Genomic DNA, 19366 nt, shown 5'->3' with positions numbered 1-19366 from the left:
ATGTTAGCTCAGGGCTAATCTTCCTCAAAAAAAAAAAAAAGACTACCAGCATGACACCAATTCAATTCAACAAGTATCTGAATTTCTTGAAAATAACTTTCCTAACTTGGTACCAAAAACTCTAGCCCACAGTCCCACTCAACAGTCAGCTGGCAGTCAGCCCTCAACCAAATGCCCAGAGCCTGATGCACTCCAGCACGAAGAATCTTCTGCAACCAACTGCTAAGTTTTACATTCTTTTTCCTAAACAGTGCTAGAGTGCCTACCAGAAGCTGCTGGAGAGGTTTTTCAAAACACACACACATATGCCCACACACAAGCAGATGTACACCCCCTACACGGCCCCTACCCCAGTTAACCAGTCTCTGAAGGGAGAGAGAGGCCTAAGCCCAGGATTTTTTTAAAAAGCTCTCCATGTGACAGTGATGCCCACCCCTGGTTAAGAACCAAAGGTTGGAACAAACCAACCTGGGCCCTTGACATCCACTTCACAGACCATCCAGTGAGGGCCTGAGCCAACCAGGGCTCTGACTTCACCCCACGGAGCCTGCTGGTTACTGACTGCCTCAGGCTCACCACAAGTGGGGCTTATTGGGGCTCGAAGCACTGAGATGTGAGGGCCAACACATCACTAAGATGACAGTAATGAAGCCAACAAGGGGATGCGAGGCAGACACAATCCTGTGCCTTCCACTCTTCCTGAGGAGAGGGAGTGAAGTGGGAGTGGAGTGTAAAGGAAAGAGAATCCTAAACCTGGGCAGAGGCACCTTGACAACAGGTCCCACAAGTCTGAGACAACTTCTGTCAGCATATTCTACCTGCTCCTTACTAGGTTTACCACCCAAAAAGCTGTGCTTTCAGCTGATGTCAAAACTGGAAAAACCAAAGAAATCGATGCTTTAACAAAATCCTGGGGGATTTATCATTGCTTCAAATTCAACACATCCAAAATGAAATCCACCCACTTTCTGTTGGTTAGGGCAGCTATAAGGCATGGGTTTACTCCCAGGGCCTCCCTGAGTGCCACATGCTGCCTTCTAACAAGGACTTGGTACCACTCCTCACTCTCGTGGTCCTGACGAGGCTGCAGTCTCAGTACCCTATCCACTGTGGCCCATGGCCCAAGCATAACCAACTGGCGTGCTTCCACCTCTTCTTACATTCTGAAATTGGTGACTTCTGGGAGGGCAAGCTGAGATCCTTTCCCTCCTCCCTTACCCTTCCCACCAGCCAGGAGGAAATCCATGTCTTCAGGAAGAGAGACTAAGGACATCACTGCTGATGGCAGATGGGGATGGGACATCACAGGCCCTGAGAAGCGCCTGAGACCACCTCAGTCTATACTCCTCCATGGTGGAGGAGCTTCTGCTGAAGTAGAATTCCAGCACTCTACAGGTCAAAAGGGGCCCACAACAAGAAATACTCAGAACGAAGAAGGTGCAGTGAAAAATAAAGGGCAAAAACAGAAAAAACACAAGACTAGAATATTAATGCCAGAAGGAAAACATAAAAAGCATTCATGCAAGTCCAAAGATCCCACTATCCTCTCCAACAGGGCTTAGCATTTGCTCTGCTCAGATTATGCCAACAGCATCCACAAGAACCATCAACTAGAACCTAGAAGTCCACCTCATTCCCACACTTCCCTCACCCCTTAATCTGCCCACCACACCATCCTGCTCCCTCCTTGCAAGAGCACCTACAGGTGCCTGCTCACCCACACTCCCCTGCAGCCAGGTATGGCCATGAATCCCAGTGCCAGGAGAGAAAATGCACAGGAAGCACCCAGGACTCCAGGAAGTGCCCATCCTGCTACCTGGAATGTAGAGGTAATGGCTGGGGCTCTGGTGGCCACCAGGACCATGCAGACAAGAGCCAGAGTAACTATGTATTTTTAAAATGAGAGAGAAATAGGCGCCTGCCCGGTGGCACAGTGGTTAAGTGTGCATGTTCCACTTCGGCGGCCCTGGGTTCACCAGTTCGGATCCCAGGTGCAGAGATGACACCACTTGGCAAGCCATGCTGTGGCAGGCATCCCACATATATAGTAGAGGAAGATGGGCACGGATGTTAGCTCAGGGCCAGTCTTCCTCAGCAAAAAAAGAAAGAGAAAGAGAGAGAGAGAGAGAGAGAAATACATTTCTATAGGTCCACAATCCCTCAGCCACAATTCTGAAAGCCCCAAAGCCTAGTTTTACTGTTATACGGCTGACCACAAAGTCTGATCTGACCGTGGGAATGTGCATGTTTCTCTGTAGAAACAGGAGGTATCTGATGGGTAGCACTGTCCAGCTTTTGCGAGGGATGCCAGGGGCTGAGTTGTACATAATCACTGAGTCACCCTTCTACAATCCCAAAGCATTCATAATTCCAAAAGATCTCTGCCCCATGGGTCTGCGTAAGACTCCCAGAGGCCTGCCTCCTGGTTAAGCCCTGACAGTTTCTGTGTCTGGTTGTGAGTAGTGAGACCCAGGCCTGACTCCACAATCCATCTCCAGCCTCCCTGTCCTCAGGCACAAGCCCCTCGTGTGGTCATGGGATAGCCCTCCTGCTCAGATGGCCAGAGCTCCTTGGCTGGTAAAGTCAAACTCCCTGCCAGGCAGGGTGTTCCCCAGCCTTGGGTCCCCTGCCCATCTGTCCACATACGCAGCTTTCTAGACTGCGCCTTACTCCAACTCCCCCCAGCCTCCCTGCCCCCACCCGCCCCCTCCCACAGTGACCACATCAACATTTCTGCCTCCCCCCAAGGCAGGGCCACATTTCCTTGACTCTGGCACCACAGCCCTGCATGAAGGAGCTCAACCACTGGACTCTCAAAAAGGGAAAGAGTTTCTTCATATACTCATGTTCACTGTGAAGGAGAGACTTGAGATCAGGAGGAGATAACATTTATATTATAATTTAAGGTACTGACCTCTCTAAACAAGAGAGGTGCCCTTCAGCCCTGCCCCCGCCTCGCTCCCCATCTGAAGTCCCCTTGGGCCCACCCCAACCAGAACAAGGACAGGTGCCCAGAAATCTGAAAAAGACAGTTACTGCAGGCTGGGAGAAGAGTAACCTTGAACTGTTCAAAGCATGGATGCCAACAACAGACAGGATGGTCTAGGGCATAATTAGGAAAGGCAACCCCTTCTTTTTTCAAAAAGGAAAAGAAAAAGCTTTCTTTGCCTGTGTCCACAGATAAATATTTTACCATAAGCCCAATAACTGAACAATTTATTTTTGATGAATCCAATTTTCCTTGCTAATCAGAAAGTCACAGAACTAAGGCATAAAATTTTCATCAGATTGTCCTATGAGGGCAATTCAAACAGAACACAGAAACCTCCACATGCAGGGGACATGCGGTATTTATGCCAATAATTGACTCCACATTACTTCTCACTCCTCCTTTAGGGAAGAAGAGCAATCCACAGATTTTTGAGAATCAGAAATTATTTTTAAAATATTCATTCCTACGAACTGACACACGGTGATGTTACTGACAGGCGCAGTTGCCACAATATGTGGACACAGCCTATCCTAGGGACAAGACACACACAGCATTTCAAGAGAAGACTAACTGATATCCCATGTCAAAACTGTAATACAAAGTAAGAAACCACCCACGTGTCACCACAGCTCTTCAGCCTACTACACGACGTACACAGTCTGCTTCACAGCCACAAGGCAGTGCCACCAGGTCTAGAAGCCACAGAGTGCACTTCACTTGCTACAGAATACGAGTAACTAATATGCCTAAAGAATAGACTGGTCTACATTAGGACAGTCAACTCTCAGATGTAACGTTTTCTTATTAAACAGAAGTATATGCACATTAAAGAAACTTTTTAAAAAGGAAAATAGAAAGTCAGCCCATGACGCCCATTTGGAGACAGGCATTCCTACCATCTTAGTGGTGTTTTAAATGTAGAGATGCATCAGGTATGCCACACACAAATACTTACATTTCTAAACAGCGGGATTACACACACTGTTCTTTAACTTTTCCCACAAATATGGGAACTTTCTTCCATGTAAATAAATACATTATAATAGTTATATGGTATTTCCTCAAGTAGAGTAATTTACATAATCTAAAAGCCAAAAACAGATTAGATAAATCAGTGCAATTAAAAATTTATTTTGGGGCCAGCCCAGAGGCGTAGCATTTAAGTTCACATGTTCCGCTTCGGCAGCCCGGGTTTCGCCAGTTCGGATCCCGGGTGCGGACACGGTCCCGCTTGGCACACCATGCTGTGGTAGGCATCCCACATATAAAAAGTAGAGGAAGATAGGCACAGATGTTCACTCAGGGCCAGTCTTCCTCAGCAAAAAGTGGAGGATTAGCAGCAGACATTAGCTCAGGGTTAATCTTCCTCAAAAAAAAAAAAAAAACAGAAAAATAACAACAAAAATTTATTTCAGTTTCACCTGCAGATTTTTCCCGTCCTCCAATTAATCGCTTCTTCTTGACCTTAAGTAGAGTTTAGTGGCTAAAAACAATGGCAAGAAAGCTGGACGTGGGTTCGAACCTTAGTTCCACCATTTCCAAGCTGTGCAACTTTGAATTAACACCCTCCAAGCCTCCATCTCACCTAGAATAGGGATAAAAATCAATTCAACAGAATTCACAGGGCAAATGAGAGCAGGTGAGTGAGCACGCCCCAACAGGGCACTGCTGTCCCATCCTCATCACCACCTATAGGGAAGAATTTCACCCTCCCCACTGGCAAGCCATACACATGGCAACATTTTAGAGAGTTGTGGGTTTTTTTGAGGAAGAGTAGCCCTGAGCTAACATCTGCTGCCAATCCTCCTCTTTTTCTGAGGAAGACTGGCCCTGAGCTAACATCCGCGCCCATCTTCCTCTACTTTATATGTGGGACACCTACCACTGCATGGTATGCCAAGCAGTGCCATGTCCAACCCCAGGACCCGAACCGGCAAACCCCGGGCCACCGAAGCGAAACGTGTGAACTTAACCGCTGCACCACTGGGCCGGCCCCATGGCAACATCTTAAAACGTGTAATAATCTAAATGTAAAATTATTTCTTACTTTATCTTAAAGCAAAACGTCCTTCCTAAGACTGCAGGTATCAACAAAGGTTTCCTTAACAAAATCACTATTATGGTCTTGGCTTTTTGCTGAGACATTGTAAAGAAAGAGAAATCAACACTTCACACAGGATAAGACCACTAAAGAATTTCATATTTCTTTATTCAAAGAATAGACCCTAACAAATACTAAGAATAGCCAAGATGGACTTACTGAGAATGAATGAGAGTCTGACTTTCATGTTATTTTCTGCTCAAGGCAATTTAGAAATTTTTTTCAAACTCTCACTTTAAAAAAATGGGACAAAAATTTGACTTTATTCAAATGTTGTTACATCACTAAATCCATGAAAAAGAACTGCTATTATTTCATACTCAGTGAAAAATGATAAAAGAATCTGAATTTTCACTCAAAGGAACTGGTCATGGGGAGGGACATGAGCAAAATGGCTCAGGAGGAAGCTCCAAGCTCTCATTCCCCCCCAGCACACACACAAACATTGGAAAACAAGCAGAAACAGTCAGAACCAATTTGTGAAAACTATGCAAAGAAGTCAGAAGTCTGCAACCACCAACTGCTCAATCAGGAAAGAGATGCCACGGAAGGGCAGGGAGGCTTTAGATGCTGCTGCCCTTGCCCCACTCCCTCCAGCAGGGCAGTAGTAGGCCTTGGTCTTAAAGCATAAACGGTCTTAAAGTGGTGGCAGCCTGGGTTGCAACATGCAACTGTATCCCTGGTTCTAGGGAGCAGTGTAGACTTTATTCAGAACTCATCACGTACGCCTGTTCTAACCTGTCTGGGGGCTACCTGAAGAACGACACAGGCACTCCTCTGTGTCTCACCTAACTCAGAACCCAGGCTGAAAAGGCTCAAAAACACTGCAAGTCCAATTAACAATCCTCAGAGCCTTTAGCAAAAGATTACATTCCAAACATGCAATACAGTACCTAAGGCAAAAGCTGGGGAGAGTTTCTCTGGGAAATTAGGACATTCAAAACTAACAGCGCATACCAGGAAATTCAGAAAGTCACATACATGGTCAGGCCAAGATGCATGCTCATACAAGACCTGAGAAGACCCTGGGCTCTCACCTTGGGCCAATCCCTAAGCACAGTGCAAGTCTGATCAAGAGCTGAAGGAGGGCCCAGGCACAGAGCCAACATGCAAAGACTGGGAGATGAGAGATCTCCTGGTGTTCAAGGAAATCTGTCAAAACACCAGCTGAACACAAGCTATAAAACAGGACTTCAGGGACCACACTGTCAAGTCTCTGCAATAATAGTATGGGAAAGTCACTAGGCAAAAAGGACTCCTACAGCCATCAACAAATAAAAAACAGCAAATCCTCAGGCAGGAGGAGAATCTCATTTCCAGAGCTACTATATTACAATAGTCAAACATCCAGTTTTCAACAACAAAATCACAAGGCACACAAAGAAACAAAGTATCACTCAGTCAGAGGAACAAAATAAATTAACAGAAACCATCTCTGAAGATGGTGAGACAGAAGACTTGCCAGACAAAGACTTTAAAATAACTATTTAAATATGTTCAAATTATCTAAAGGAAAACACAAAGATCTAAAGGAAACCAGGAAAATGATGTATGAATACAACAGGAAGGTCAACAAAGATATAGAAATTATAAGAAGGAATGAAACAGAAATCCTAGAGCTGCAAATTTCAGCAAGTGAAATGAAAAATTCACTACAGGGGTCCAACAGCGTGTGTGAGCAGACAAAAGAAAAGAATCAGCAAACTTAAAATAGGCTAATTGAAATTATAAAGTCCGAGGAGCAGAAAGAAAATGAAGAAGAATGAAGAGAGCCTAAAGGACTTACGGGACATCAACAAGCAGACCAACATAAGGGAGTCCCAAAGGAAGTAGAGGGAAAGAACAGAAAGACTGCCTGAAAAAATAATGGCTGAAAATTACCCCAAATTTGATGAAAGACAAGGAAGAGCTCAACAAACTCCAAGTAGGATAAACTCAAGGGACTCACATTGAGACATTATAATCAAACCACTGAAAGACAGAGAGAGAATCTTGCAAGCAGCAAGAGAGAAGTAACTTGTCACGTCCAAGGACTCTCAATAAGGTTAACAACTGATTTCTCATCAGAAACCACGCAGGCCAGAAGACAGTGAGATTACATTTGAAGTGCCAAAAGAAAAAACCATATCAATCAAGAACTATATCTGGCAAAGGCATCCTTCAAAAACAAGGGAGAAATTAAGACATTCCTCAATAAACAAAAGATGAGGGAGTTCATTTACACTAGACCTGTCAGAGTCCGTTCGGCTGAAATGAAAGATCAATAATGAAAAATCACTAAACAGTGAGGAAATAAAGATCTCCAGTAAAGGTAAATACATGAGAAAATATGAAAGTTAGTATTGTAATTTTGGTTTTCCTACAAGAGTCAAAAGACAAATGCATAAAAATAATTATAAATCTGTTATTTGGCACACAAAGCATAATGAAGAAATTTGTGATGACATAAAAGGGAGGAGAAAGGAGATGTACAGAAGGAGCATTTTTGTCTATTTCTAAAGTTGATATCAATTCAAAATAGATCATTTTAAAAATAGGATGTTAAATGTATACGATGTTAAATGTAATCCCCATGGTAACCACACAGATCATATCTTAAAAATATACACAAAAGGGAATGAGAAGAGAATTCAGAACAGTTCACTACAAAAAATCAACTAGACATAAAAGAAGGAAGTTAGGGAGGAAATGAAAAACAAAAAAGCTGTAAGATATAAAGAAAACAAATAGCAAAATAGCACAAGTCTCTCGTTATCAGTAATTACTTTAAATGTAAATGGATTAAACTCTCCAATCAAAATACTTAAGACAAGAAATTTAAAATTTTTTTCCTTTTCTTTTTTCTTCTCCCCAAAGCCCCCCCAGTACATAGTTGTATATTCTAGTTCTAGGTCCTTCTTGCTGTGGCATGTGGGACACCGCCTCAGCATGGCTTGATGAGCGGTGCCATATCCGCGCCCAGGATCCGAACCAGCGAAACCCTGGGCCGCCAAAGCGGAGCATGCGAATTTACCCACTTGGCCACAGGGCCAGCCCCTAACATCTTTTTCTTTAAAGAAAGAATATTAACATTTATTCAGCAACTCTTCTGTGTCAAGCAAAAGGGAATCCACACAACAACCCCACAAAGTCAGTTCGGTAATATCCTTGTTTACAGAGGAGGACCCTGGGGTTAAGAGATTAAACAGTGTGGTCACAAGGGGAGGGGCTCTCACCTCCCCTTGGCCCAGGTGGTGCTGTAACACTGTTCCAGTAGCTTGATGAGCATACAGGGCCTACACTGCTCATTCTCAGCCCACTCTCAACCTTTTCTATGTGGAGAGGTTTGTGAAGAATAACACACCGAGGAGAATAACAAGCAACCTCTAGGATGTAGTTCTTAAGTGAAGCCCCTGGAAAGTTGGCCTCCACAGAACAGAGAGGGGATCTAAGATTGACCTAGCACCTACTGGACACCCGGAGCTGAGAGACACTCAACCAGCTTTCTCAGTCAAGCTTCGCCTTGACCTACAGACAATGCGACAACTCACAAAGGTTTGTCAGCCACCAAAAATCAGTCAGCAGCCAAGCCAGGATGCAGTTCTAATGGCCTGAGGTGTCTCCCAACAACTTCAACCAAGGCTTGGAGCACTATACTCTAACATATAATGGCATACATGTAGAAGCTATTCATTTAGCAAATAAAAGTGATGAATTAATCACCAGTGCCAAATACTAAAGTCATTTTTAAAAACCATTTATGAAAGCAAAGCTCTTCTCATTAGAGATACACAGGAAAAGAAACCCCAAACACTGAATGCCTGGTTACTGGAAACCCACAGATTTTATAAAGAACTAGATATTTTTCAGAACTGTGACCAACAGGTAAATTTATGTCAATAAGAAAATGCACACTCTGAAAAACAACTTTTGAGAGAGAACAAAAGAAAAGATCAATGGAAAATAAAGTATTGCTTTTGGGGGTGCTATTTTCAACTAGTTTGATAACATTCTATAAGAGGAGACAGGGAGGGGAAGTGAATGCTGTCAGGTCACTGAAGTCAAATCAGGACGGGGGTGGGAGAAAGGGTTAGAGTTGAACGACTTCGTTAGGGACAAGGATGTGCTCTAGTTTGGGCAATCCAGGAGGGTCGCCCCAGACAGCTGCAAAAGTCCTCAGCCAGAAGGACCACCAGGAGCCACATGTGCCAGCGCCTGTGCAGATGCTGTGTGGGAGAAGCGAAGATGAGCAGCACACCTGCAGGGACACAGCCAAGACCAGACCCACCTTGTCTAGCATCAAGCAACACTAAAGAAAAGAGAACTGCTCCAGGACAGACCTATAGCGGTCTGACATCCAGCATGACAGCAGTTATGTAGCCTGCTGCACGTTATCAGGACATTTAATTCAACTACAGGAAATTCTGTTCTCATGTACCCAGGCTTCCCCTGCTCCCTCTCCATGTTATGAGTCATCGTTAAATTTTTTAAAAAGTCATAATACAAAGATAAAAAGGCCACTTAGGATAGTCTACCATCAATACAAACAAGAAGAAAAATAGGGGGAATTGTAGAATCGAAGAGTGAAGTTAATTTTATTTAAAACCATTTTAAACTGTTTCAAACTGTTTCCTTTGGTGCAATATCTACCAAATCCAAACCTCGCAGCCTACGTCAAACAAATACACCAGCACACATTTGAGTCTTAACAAGTACTGGCACTACTCAAGGTCATCGAGGGGTCTTGGGCCACAGTCCCACAAAGTGCACAACTAGAGGATGAACCAGCCCAGCCTACGCAACACTTAAGTGCCACGGTACAGGATGTGAGTGGTGTTTGACTACACATGTGGGCAAGCTCAGAGGGAGACTGGGCAAAGTGGAAACAGAAGACTCAACGAGGAACCGGAAATGGACAGTCTACTCCATTTAAGCGACATCCTCCTCTACCCAGCTCAAACGGCTGTAAAACTGGTGCTCATAATCCTAATATCTTCCAACAGTTTAAAAATGGCAAAAATGTAATATTTGTATTTATTTATTTAGAGGAAGATTAGCCCTGAGCTAACTACTGCCAGTCCTCTTCTTTTTGCTGAGGAAGCCTCGCCCTGAGCTAACATTGTGCCCACCTTCCTCTACTTTTTATACATGGGACGTCTACCACAGCATGGCGTGCCAAGTGGTGCCATGTCCGCACCCAGGATCCGAACCAGCGAACCCCGGGCTGCCGAGAAGCAGAACGGGCGAACTTAAACGCTGCACCACCAGGCCGGCCCAAAAATGTAATATTTTTAAAAGATCACCTATGGGGGCCGGACGGGGCTGAGTGGTTAAGTTCACACGCTCCACTTCGGCAGCCCAGTGTTCAGATTCTGGGTGCAGACATGGCACCGCTCATTAGGCCATCTTGAGGTGGCCTCCCACATGCCACAACCAGAAGGACCCACAACTAAAATATACAACTATGTACTGGGGAGATTTGGGGAGAAAAAAGCAGAAAAAAAAAAAAAGATTGGCAACAGCTGTTAGCTGAGGTGCCAATCTTTAAAAAAAAAAAATCACCTATGCACACAAAATGCAATTATACTCTGAAAAAGACAAAAAAAAAAACCCAAAAAACCCACCAGTAAGTCTCCAATTTTCTTGTTTAGGGTTTTCTATATCCCATCTGTTCAAGTAAGAGTCAAAAGATGAGTTTCATACGGCCCATTATGAGTGACTAAACACCGTGAGAAAACAGCATCTGGCAGCAGTCTTTTACCGTGTGGTTGTGGTGACACTAATGGCGTATTCCCGCACATCATCAGTTCACTCTCCAGGGGAACCAAACCACAAAAAACGGGAACAACTCTACTACAACAACTCAACGTCTTTTTTCCCATTAACCATAAATGTGTTCAGAGTAATTTTATCAACCTAACTAAAGCCAATGGACATGCACGAGAGCACACACTCCAAAGGGGAGATTGTTAGGCTACCCCTCAAAGCACTGAGACTGATCTTACAACCAGGGAAGGTTTAGGATCATGTTCTGTGAGTGCCCTTCCAAAGCTGCAAAGGGAGTGATTCCACACCAGGCCTCTCCACCTCAGGCTTTGTTTTACAAAGGTGCCCGCCCCTGAATTTGAAACAAATGCTTTGGTAGTTTAAAGGTTTTAAGCAGGCACCACTTATAAGAAGTTATTAAAATTCACCACTGATAGGACTAAGAGTCACATCCCATTGTTATCAACTGCTAGAGTACTGTGCTCCAGGGGGTCTCTACTTCCCCACTATTGACATTTAGGGTTGGCTCATTCTCCATTGTGGGAGGGACTGTTCTGTGCATCTAGGATTTTTAGCAGCATCCCTGGTCCTGGCCCACTAGATGCCAGTAGCACCCCCCTCCTAGTTGCGCCAACCTAACATGTCTCTAGATATAGCCAAATGTCAAGGGGTGGGAGAGTGCACCCCAGTGAGAACCACAGTTGCACTCCGATACCTTTCACTGGATAAGACACACAAGCATTCTGCCCCAAAAGACAAACTGCAGCAAAAGCCAAATAGTGTCTAAAATCCCTCCAGAATCCTCAGCAGAGCACCCTCCCTATTCCTATCAAAGCGGCTGAGACTCGAGACCAAACACGCACTCTAGAAACTGACGTATGCTGAGAAAGACAGTTTTCTAAAAGGGGCTTCCTAGAACAGTCATAAGACCTCGTCACGGTGCTCAAACCGCTTCAAATCATAGAAATGGCAATGTGCCCCTTAAACATGCTCTGGTGTATTGTGTTTCATTAGCAAATTCAAAAAATCCTCGTTGAAAACTGGGATCAGAAATGTGGGAGCTGACTTACTACATTATCATTATTTAAGATATTGTAAACTGCTCCAAAACCCAAACATAAAAGAAAACATGAGTTCCACAAAAATGCTAAACAGATATGAATACTATCCAAAATGATAACTGTTTTCATTAAAAGCTTCCTTATTTTAGAAACCCTCTTTTCTTCATTTTCCAAAAATAACTTTCTCCTCAGCAAACTAAGAATTGTTGCATTTTCACAATGGAAAAATCTGCTCTGTTACTATAATAGCTTCATCTTCTGGAGTATTTCCACCAATTATGCATGAAACTATGCTGTACTTCTGAAACTGTGGATCTAGATGGGACCTGCTGGTAAACAGGGGACCATAAACGGAGGGGCCACGTCTGACTAGAATCCCATCACTAGGCGATCAGCACTTGAGAATGTTCACATAACAGTACTGTCCTAAACCAGCAGTCAACGGGTACGTATATTTTGGGTATGTACCAAGTGATGATGGCTCTGGGCCATTTCCAGGGGATACAAACACATACAGGACCTGGTCCCCACCTTAGGAGACCAGTGCAGGAGAAAGTCGAGCAACAAGATGAATTTACAGCATAAGAGGATGAGGAGGGAACATTTTGCCTCCCAGAGCCTGACAGCAGAAGGGGCTGCTGACAGGCTAGTCCTGACAACAGGCTCCACGACCTACCACTCCTAGGGGTCCTGAGCGCCCGTGCCCCCTGGAAGGCGTCCAGGTGACATTCAAGGACCGCAGGGAAGCCCAGCTTCAGGTCCTCAAGTGTCTCCAGAAAGAGACCACTCAAAAGTATATGTGGTTCGTTACACTTCAATAAAACAGCAGTTTAAAAAGAAAAACAGTACAAGCATACCTCGTTTTACTGTGCTTCACAAATACTGCATTTTTTACAAATTGAAGGTTTGTGGCACTCCTGCTTGACAGCAGGTCTATCAGTCCTAAAATGGACAAGTTTGAGGTGTTCAAGACTTCAGTGGAGGAAGTAAGCGCAGACGTGGTGGAAACAGTAAGAGAACTAGAATTAGAAATGGAGCCTGAAGATGTGACTGAACGGCTACAATTTCACGACAAGACTTCAACAGATGAGGAGCTGCTTCTCATGCATGAGCAAACAAAGTGGTTTCTTGAGATGGAATCTACTCCTGTGAAAATAGTGTGAAGACTGCTGAGATGACAACAAAGGGTTTAGAATATGACATAAACTTAGTTGATAAAGCAGCAATGGGGTTTGAAAGGATTGACTCCAAGTTTGAAAGAAGTTCTACTGTGGGTAAAATGCTATCAAACAGCAACATAGCCTACAGAGAAATCGCTCGCGAAAGGAAGAGTCAATCTATGCAGCAAACTTCATTACTGTAATTTCAGGAAATTGACACAGCCATCCCACTCTTCATCAACCACCACCCTGACCAGTCAGCAGGCATCAACGCTGAGGCAAGACCCTTCACTAGTAAAAAGATTAGGACTTGCTCAAGGCTCAGATGATGGTTAGCATTTTTTAGCAATAAGTATTTTTAAATTAAGGTATGTACATTGTTTTTTAGATATAATGTTATTGCACACTTAATAGACTATTATATAAACATAACTTTTATATGCACTGGGAAACCAAAAAATTCATGTGACTCGCTTTATTGTGACATTCATTTTATTGCAGTGGTCTGGAACTGAACCCACAATATCTCTGAAGTAGGCCTGTATATTGTGAACTGCAAAGTTCTTCGATTAGACAGAGAAGCCATCATTAATTTCCGAAACAATAGCCTTGCTGATGGCATTAATGAACAAGTATCCTTCAAATCAGACCACAAAAGGACATGACTTTTAACTAGTTCCCTTTCCTGACTTTGTACCCAAGGCAGAGGCACTTTTCTTTTTCCCCTAAAACAAGGAAGGTTTGTGGTGAAGCTGACATGTCAGAACGAAGCTGACATGTCAGAACGAAGCAGAAGCAGAAGCAGAATGGAGGCTTCAGGGGGGAGGGCAGCCGCAGACGGACCTCTCCCAGCCCCTCCTGCCGAACAACACAGACCTGTCCCATGGTCTGTCTTTATCCTCAGGTCCTTGAGGGGAGGGGGCAACTTCTCAGGGCTAAAGGAACTTCAAACGTGACTCTTGATCAACTTACTGCATGTGTGGACCTATGAGCAAGGTGAAGAGTGCTGGCCCTTGCGACATTTCCATCCTCTTGTCACACTTTCTGTCACATTAGATCCTCATAGGCCCCTCTATACCAGGCCACTGCGATGGACAGAACACATGAGGCCCCTGATGTCCGGCAGGGTCACAGGCATGGTGCTGTGTCACATAATGTCAGACAGCTATCATCCTGGTGTTACAAGTGAGGGAACTAAAACTCAGACCGGTTAAGTGGCAGAGCTGGAATCTGGCCCCAGTCTGTCCAGCTCCCAGAGCTCATCCTCGCCATCTCCTGATACAGTTGGTTGGCACACAAATGACTGCTGCAGGTGACAGCTCCCATCACGTAGGCTTGTTTCTCAAAATGTGTTAAAATTCCAACTATTTTAAATCTAAACCATCTTAAACTACTCGCTAACTAAAGATTAAAGTGAACGACTTGAGTTTTACCACTGCAAGAACTACTACACACTAGGTGAAGCAGAAGTAAGCTGGTTGTTGGGTTATTTTTAACTTAATAAAGTAACCATTACGGTAAAACAGCTGCACTGTGTTCTCAATGTCTACAAATCAGTGATAAAAATGTATCTCAATTTACCAAAGGAATGCACATTGCAGTTTTTAAAGAAAAACACATAGTGGACATTAAAAGTTATTAATTTGTAGGCTGAGCACTTTTCGAAGTGCAAAGTGCTTCCACCCCTCTGCTATGGATCTGCCATTACACGTCCCCCACTCCTGGGTCCTGGAATCCAGCCACCCTAGACCCTGGTTCTTAGCTCTGCTGACAAGTGCTCAGAGTCTCAGAAGGCGTTTCAGCACAACTCTGTGGCCCTGGGACTAGAAAACACGCCAGACCTCACTAGTGGCTCTGCTCAGGTCTTCAAACAAGACATCTCTGTTTTATCTTCTCCTACTGGCAGCTCTATCCTCTTCACATCTCATCCGGAGCTGCTCTTTGGGCACTGGGCCTCGGACACATCTCTCAGTGGTTTCTTCAGCCACCTCACCCTGGTGATAAACAGCGTTTCCATTCCTCCTAATCCTGCTCTCACCTCCGCCCGCCTTATAATACCCACCCTCCACCCCACAAACACTTTTTTTTTTGGAGGAAGATTAGCCCTGAGCTAACTGTTGCCAATCCTCCTCTTTCTGCTGAGGAAGACTGGCCCTGAGCCAACATCCATGCCCATCTTCCTCTACCTCATACGTGGGACGCCTACCACAGCATGGCTTGCCAAGTGGTGCCATGCCCGCACCCAGGATCTGAACTGGCAAACCCCCGGCTGCCAAAGCAGACCGTGTGAACCTAAGCACTGTGCCCCCAGGCCGGCCCCAACACAAACACTTCTTATACCCCCACTCCCTCCCTGCTCTCCAGCCCCACACCCGGCCTCCTTCCTCATCCTCCCAATGGTCCTGTTCACTGCCCACGAATCCCCATGAATGTGACACTGCAGGTGGCCTTCTCCTCTTTTGGCACTCTCCTCATTCCTCTCTTTATGTTACTGCTATTCTTTGAGAACCTCAGTTCTGCCCCGTCTCCATTTCTGAGCAGGACCAAGTCACTGCGAGTTCCTTCAGTTCTTTTCTTGGAGTCTCCACATGGAAAGCTCCTGAAGCCACTGTCTGCTTGCCCCTCTCCAGCTCTCACCTCAGAGGATGCTGTGTCTGATTTAACGAAACAGTCTTCAAATGTGACATTACTGAACTTAATCTGCAAGTGAAAATATCCCACACAAAAAAAGGTGATGTTGCTGTATCACTAAGTGATAGGCAGTTAATTTGGCACAGGAACAAGATTACTTTTCTAAATAAACACAATTGCAGTTCTGCATGTTAACTAGTTTAGGGCAATAGTACATTCAACTTCTTCTATTTATGTTGGTGTATTAGTATTCCAGGAGCTTACTGATCAAATCTTGTCAGATTCACTCGACGTTTCCAAGTATAAACAACTGTTAAAGAGTTGTTTATTTTTACTTATAAATTATACCTAGTTTGCTACCATGGCACCAAGATCTTCCTAAAACACTTTACTGCTCACTCAGGCCCCAGACCAGGTCCTCATGAGGACCCTGTCCTCCAACTGGACATTCTTCACTCTATTGCTGACCACTGTGGAAATGCTCCCCTACCAGGTCCAAACCTCATGCTCCACAACCCACCCCAAGGTCCCTTCCAGCCTGAATTTCAGCTTCTACAGGGCCGGGTTGCCGGCTCAACCACACCCACAAAGCTACCTCCACCTGCCCACTTCCAGGAGCCCCATCCAGATGGCCCAGGGCTCTCCCACCGAGCCTACCCCACAGAAGCCCCACCCTAGTCCCAATAACACCTGTGCTTCCAACAAGTCAGACACTCCCAGAGAGGAAAAAATTGCATTTCTGTACACAAAGCCCTGCATATTTGGCCAAAAATCAACAATTTGTGGAAATCACTTGTCTTCTGGAAAACCACACACCCTGATACTCTTGTGCATACACAGCACCCCTCTACACACCAGTCCACACTGGGCATGGGGCTCACCAACCACTGTGGAAAAGGCACTTGTATTCAGATCTTACCCAAACCACTTACAATACTCACGACAGCCAACGTACAGCATTACAGTCCTCATCTTTCCCTGTTCCCCCAAATTAATACATTATTTAGTATTAACAAAATGATGAACTACACCTTAAGTCTAAATTACTTATGTACTCTTCCAAATTCTCTTTTTGTAAACTTTTAATACTAACTACAAAATGTAAACTCACTTTACAGTTGGAATTAGAATAAAACCACTGTCATTCAAATAAGAGACCAACCATGGATCGTCACATTTTTTTAACTCTACAGTGATTTTCAATTCAGTAGGCAAATCTGAAATAAGCAATATTTCAACCTCCGCATAACTGCTCTAAATTACATGCACTTTCAAAGGTATACAACTTGTTTTTTTAACTTAAAAGAACTTGTAACATTACACTGAGTTTAATTTCAAGAAAAAGATTTCTAAAACAATTTATCTACCTTTAGCTCTACAGAGTTTATTCTGTTAACCTGTATCTATTACCACCCTACACCAAATATTTGTGTAATGATGCCCTGCAAGAAGGCGGTGCTGCAAAGTCCTACTAGTTACCCACTTCACACTGTAAAAACGCCAAAAGCCCTTCTGTGAAAAAAACCACGCCCCTCTGCCAGTTCAGGCAGAAGCTCCCAGGCCCATGAGAAGTCGGGGGCTCGTGGCAGCCTTGCGGGGCCCAGGGACTCTTCCCGTGCACAAGCTAGAGGTGAAGGTCAGAGGCCCAGCCTCCACCCCACTGTCTTTCTTACTCATCTCTTCCACAAGGCTCACTCTACCCCTCAAAAAGTCTGAATATTGCTCCCTCCCGAAAGGTCAACTTATTTCCATGTTTAACACCTCAACACAAATGGTTTTGGCTGAATGGTAATAAGAAAATTTTCTTTAAACTTCAAAATCCTGAGTAAAGATATAACATCTTTTGTTGTGGACATTAAAAGTTATTTGTAAACAACAAACCAACAGATTAAAAAGCAACTGTCAGGGCCCTACCATCAATTTTATGTAGTCTACACCATAAACACACATCAACAGCGTTTCGGCTTGAAAACAACATTCTTTGCAATGCTCCCATCAAGGCTGAAGGAACTAGCTGGTGCAGCTTTGCAGCCGTCTACGCAACAGCACAGCACTCGGGGACAACGATCAAGGATTAAGAAACGCAACAGTTCTTAGCATCTCCAACTACGGAAAGCAGTTAAAAACCCCATTTTGTGGACAACGGCTCTACTTGCAATGATCTAGAAAGGAGCCCCCGAGGAATAATTAGCATTTCCTAGAGAGCAAGAGTGTTTTTCAAGCCGAGTAAACGATAACGCCATAAAACCATAGAACTAAGCTGAATCGTTTTGTAACAGACTTGACAGTTCCCCATGAGACTCAATTAACACTCTATATGACCTTACAATAACTTCTAAATAATCAACTGACTTCTAAAAAAAAGTTATAAGTATCCAGTTTTCCCAAAATTTTAAGGCTCAGAGCACAGATTTAAAAATTCATCATGCTTGAAGAATTTTCAACTTTTACGTTACCAAAAATACAACGGGGGAAAAGAAGTCCTTGTAGCTTAAAAAATGCACTCCTGAAATAACTCATTATTGAAAACGTATAGAACAAAAAGGAAATAAGAGACACTCCATCACCAGTCAGGAAGATACAGATTTTAGTCTCGGATAGCTCCAAGGGCTAGACTTCAGCGCCTGTTCTGTACCACCGACACGCCGCTTAGGAAAAATACATGCAAACTCCCAGAGCGCACAGACGACTCCAGAAAACCTGGCCACGTGCACGGCCGCCCGAGCCTCCAGCTTTGGGAAGGTGAGGGTAGGGGGTCGCGGGCAGGAATCCTGGCGTGGGTCAGGGGCGTGAAGGCTGGAGACTGGGGTCAGTGGGCTGGGATCTGGCCAGGATGATGGGTCGGGGTCCGGTCAGAGGGATGAGGCCAGGGGTCGTGGCCTAGATTCTGGTTGTGGGAAGAATGGACAAGGCCACGGTTCAAGGTCCGGCTGGGGTCCCGAGTCTGGGTCCCGATCTGAGTCCTACTTGCAGGCAGGACCGAGGCTGGGAGTCACGGGCCGGGGGCTGGGTTCTGGCTGGGGGTCAGAGATCACGGTGTGGTCCCGGTGGTTCGTGGGCGGCGGGTCTGGGGCCCGGCAGTCGACCGGGGGGGTGGTCACCAACTGCGTCTGACTCCCGCCACCGGGCCCCGGCCTCGGTCCTCCGGGCCGTGGGTCGGCGCCGGTCTGGGTCCTGGGTCTGGGTAGGTCGGGGTGGCGGGCCAGGGTCTGGGCCTGCGTTCGGGTGAGGGATCGTGGTCCTGGTCCCGGCGCGGGTCGGGGTTCCGGGTCCCCGGCCAGGCCGCAGCCCCCGCCCGCAGCCCCCGCCCGCCCGCGCGCCGGGCCGGCCCCACTCACACGCGCGGCAGCTGCAGCGGCGGCGCCCCGCGCCTCTGGAACACGCCGTCCACGAACACGCCGTTCTTGCCGAGGCAGCGCAGGTAGAAGTCGCCGCCGGCGTCGGACCCGGGCTGCGCCGAGGGCTCGGGGGCCGCCCCGCCATGGCCGCCGCCCGGGGGCGTGAAGATCTCGAGGTGGCGCCGCGAGATGAAGCTCGAGTGGCCCATGCTCACGTCCACCGAGCCCTGCGACGAGTTACGCCCGATGGTCACCGAGCGCTTCTTCATCAGGTACTCGAACTCGCGGCCCTCAAGGCGGGCCACGGCCCAGCCGCCCGCCGGGGACCCGCCGCCCGT

The 19366-nt window shown here is 45.6% G+C and overlaps 1 protein-coding gene across 1 annotated transcript in view; it reads right to left on the bottom strand.

Moving 5' to 3' along the window:
* Nucleotides 1-19366, bottom strand: part of FOXK2 (forkhead box K2) — a gene marked incomplete at its 5' end in the record, with an annotated part of 78610 nt that extends 59244 nt beyond the window's left edge. Inside the window, one exon of the mRNA XM_046676352.1 lies at nt 19029-19366. Coding sequence (XP_046532308.1) covers nt 19029-19366 — 338 coding nt within the window. The remainder of the gene's footprint in view (nt 1-19028) is intronic.

The sequence above is a fragment of the Equus quagga genome, chromosome 11 (genome assembly GCF_021613505.1).
Source record: "Equus quagga isolate Etosha38 chromosome 11, UCLA_HA_Equagga_1.0, whole genome shotgun sequence".
Lineage (NCBI taxonomy): Eukaryota > Metazoa > Chordata > Mammalia > Perissodactyla > Equidae > Equus > Equus quagga.
This window is presented reverse-complemented; position numbering and strand designations above follow the sequence as displayed.